The 2,341-nt window shown below is 54.3% G+C and overlaps 1 protein-coding gene across 1 annotated transcript; it reads right to left on the bottom strand.

Annotated features, from left to right (window-relative positions):
- Positions 1-1,036: 1,036 nt before the first annotated feature.
- LOC139260394 (putative nuclease HARBI1) lies at positions 1,037-1,867 on the bottom strand. The gene has a single exon (XM_070876986.1). It carries the CDS (start codon positions 1,865-1,867, stop codon positions 1,037-1,039), a length of 831 nt encoding a protein of 276 aa, XP_070733087.1.
- Between the last annotated feature and the right edge of the window lie 474 nt (positions 1,868-2,341).

Here is a 2,341-nt window from a genome sequence, read left to right as displayed (position 1 = left end):
TGAGGACCATCATTGCCAGTGTGCAGACGATGGTGGAATCCCAGAGAGACCATGTGGATCCAGCTGCGATGACGCGTCTCTTGGCCAAGGTATAGCTGCCATTGCAGCACAGGCACGAGGGAGTGAAAGTTTCTATGCTTCTTTGGACAGGATGCCCGCTCTGGAAGCTCAGAAAGATCTCATGCAGGGCATGGAGCATCTGACTGCTGTCGGCTCTGATGGCTTCCAGAGTGCGGCTGCTCTCATGCAGTCTCAACTGGAGGCGATGTGAGATCTGACTGCTGCCATTGCGGCTGGGTCCACCACAGTCGACCAGGGGCCTAACAGTGCCACCCCACTCCGCCGACCTGTGCTCCAGCAGCTTGGTGAGGGAGGTGGGGTACTGCCCCGGGAGGGGTGGCGCTGGCTCCTCAGACCAGGATATTGATGTTGGCTCTCCGGTTCACAGCAGCCCTGAGCCGAGAGCTGCCACTCCACAATTGCTGCCATCCATGGAATCGCCCCAGCCACTGAAGGTGCACAGGAGGATGCAGCCCATTCTGCAGTCTTGAAGACATCCTAGAAGGACATCTTTAGCTTCCTCTACAGACACAAAGCAGCCTTCCCAAAGCCATGGGGCAGTCACAGAGGAGACACTGCGGCGTAGCGTAAGGATAGATTTGCTTAAGAGGGGTAATAAGGAGTTTCACAAGGGTGATAATTAATTATGTGAATGTTTTGGAAACCTATTGTTTGGGTTCTAATAAATCTTTATTTTTTTTGTTTGGAATTTGTGACGAGCTCTCTCATTTTACTGTGTGGGAATGATGTGTGAGAGGGCTCACAGGTTGGCCCTTCGACATGACCAAATGTAGGCTCACCTGGGCATTCAGTTATGTGAACCGTTCCGCTATGAGACGATTTTGTGCTTCCCTTGCAGGGTCATGATGGCGACGCTGCCTCCTGTGTTGCTACCCACCCATATCCTGCTCCTCCTCCTCCTCCTCTTCCTCCTCCACAGGTGCCACTGCTGTCTCATCCTCCAATGGCTGCGCCCTCATGATGGCCAGGTTGTGGAGCATGCAGCACACCACCATGAATATGGATACATGTTCAGACAAGGACTGCAGCACACCCACTGAGTGGTCCAGGCAACTATTGGCATTCTCTGTTTGAGAATGCCAATAGTGTGTTCGATGATAGTCCTGGTGGCCGAGTGACTCTCATTGTACGCGAGCTGCACAGCAGTTCTAGGGTTGAGCAGAGGAGTCATGAGCCCAGTGCTCAGCACGTAGCCCTTGTCACCAAGGAGCCATCCGCAATCTTCATTGGGACCAGTGAAGAGATGTGGCACACCGCTCTGCCGCAGTATGAAAGAATCGTGGCTGCTGCCAGGAAAGCGGGCATCCACTTTCATAATCTTGTGGTTGTGGTAGCAAATGAGTTGAACATTGAGGGAGAGCAAGCCCTTGTGGTTTCTGAATTGCTCGGGAGCTTGCTTGGGTGCCCTGAGACCAACATAGCTGCTGTCAATGACCCCTTGGACCCTGAGGAAGCCCTCATTGTGCAGAAATGCAGTCTGGTGCTCTAATTGCTTATCCCTGGACATGGGGAATGAGATATAATCGGCCCTCCTAATATGCAGAGCACCTGTGACCTCCCGCATCGATTTGTAGGCTGCAAACTGCGAGATGTTGCGGATGTCCGCAGTGGTAGCGTGGAAGGACCCAGTCGCATAAAAGTTCAGGGCAATAGTCACCTTGGATGCCACACTCAGAGCTGTCCTCACCCGTGTCTGTGGCTCCAATTCTGCCTGCAGGAGATTGCACAGCTCCGTCAGTACATCCTTCCGGAATATTAGTCTGCGCAGGCACTGATCATCATTCATATCAGTGTATGAGAATCGCTGACGGAAGACCCTTTGTCGATATGGGCTGGAGCCCCCATGTCAGTGTAGTCGTTTTGCTCTGTGATGTGGCTCATTGTGTTCTCCCTGCTGCTCTGCTGCCTCCTCCACCTCTGCAGGCTGCTGCTGCCCAGCATTTGGCTCCGCTGTAGGCTGTCTCCTGTCCTGCTGACCCAGTATCTGGTGTGGGGTGTCCGCGTACCTAACTCTCCTCCTTAGGGGACGCCCTTGCTGAGGGCCTTCCTGTAGCACTTCTCTTGCCTCCCCTCTGTTGCCATCTCCCTGGCCCACTCCATGCTGGGCCGTAATGATAGATGCAGCCCTTGCCTGCTGCCTCTGCAGCCGTTGCCCCCAGTGCTGCCTTCTTCTCCGTGCCTCAGAGGCATGCACAATGTGCAGGAGGCATTGGCCTGCCAGCACCGCCCCCATTTCAAAGACCTCCCCAAGCCCAGCCTC

Source organism: Pristiophorus japonicus, chromosome 1 (assembly GCF_044704955.1).
Source record: "Pristiophorus japonicus isolate sPriJap1 chromosome 1, sPriJap1.hap1, whole genome shotgun sequence".
Classification (NCBI taxonomy): Eukaryota; Metazoa; Chordata; class Chondrichthyes; family Pristiophoridae; genus Pristiophorus; species Pristiophorus japonicus.
The sequence above is the reverse complement of the archived record's forward strand: the minus strand, read 5'-3'. Positions and strand labels throughout refer to the sequence as shown.

Bases quoted from the DNA above. Each gene is read 5' to 3' on its own strand.
- LOC139260394 (XM_070876986.1), bottom strand. From the start codon at position 1,867: ATGAATGATGATCAGTGCCTGCGCAGACTAATATTCCGGAAGGATGTA.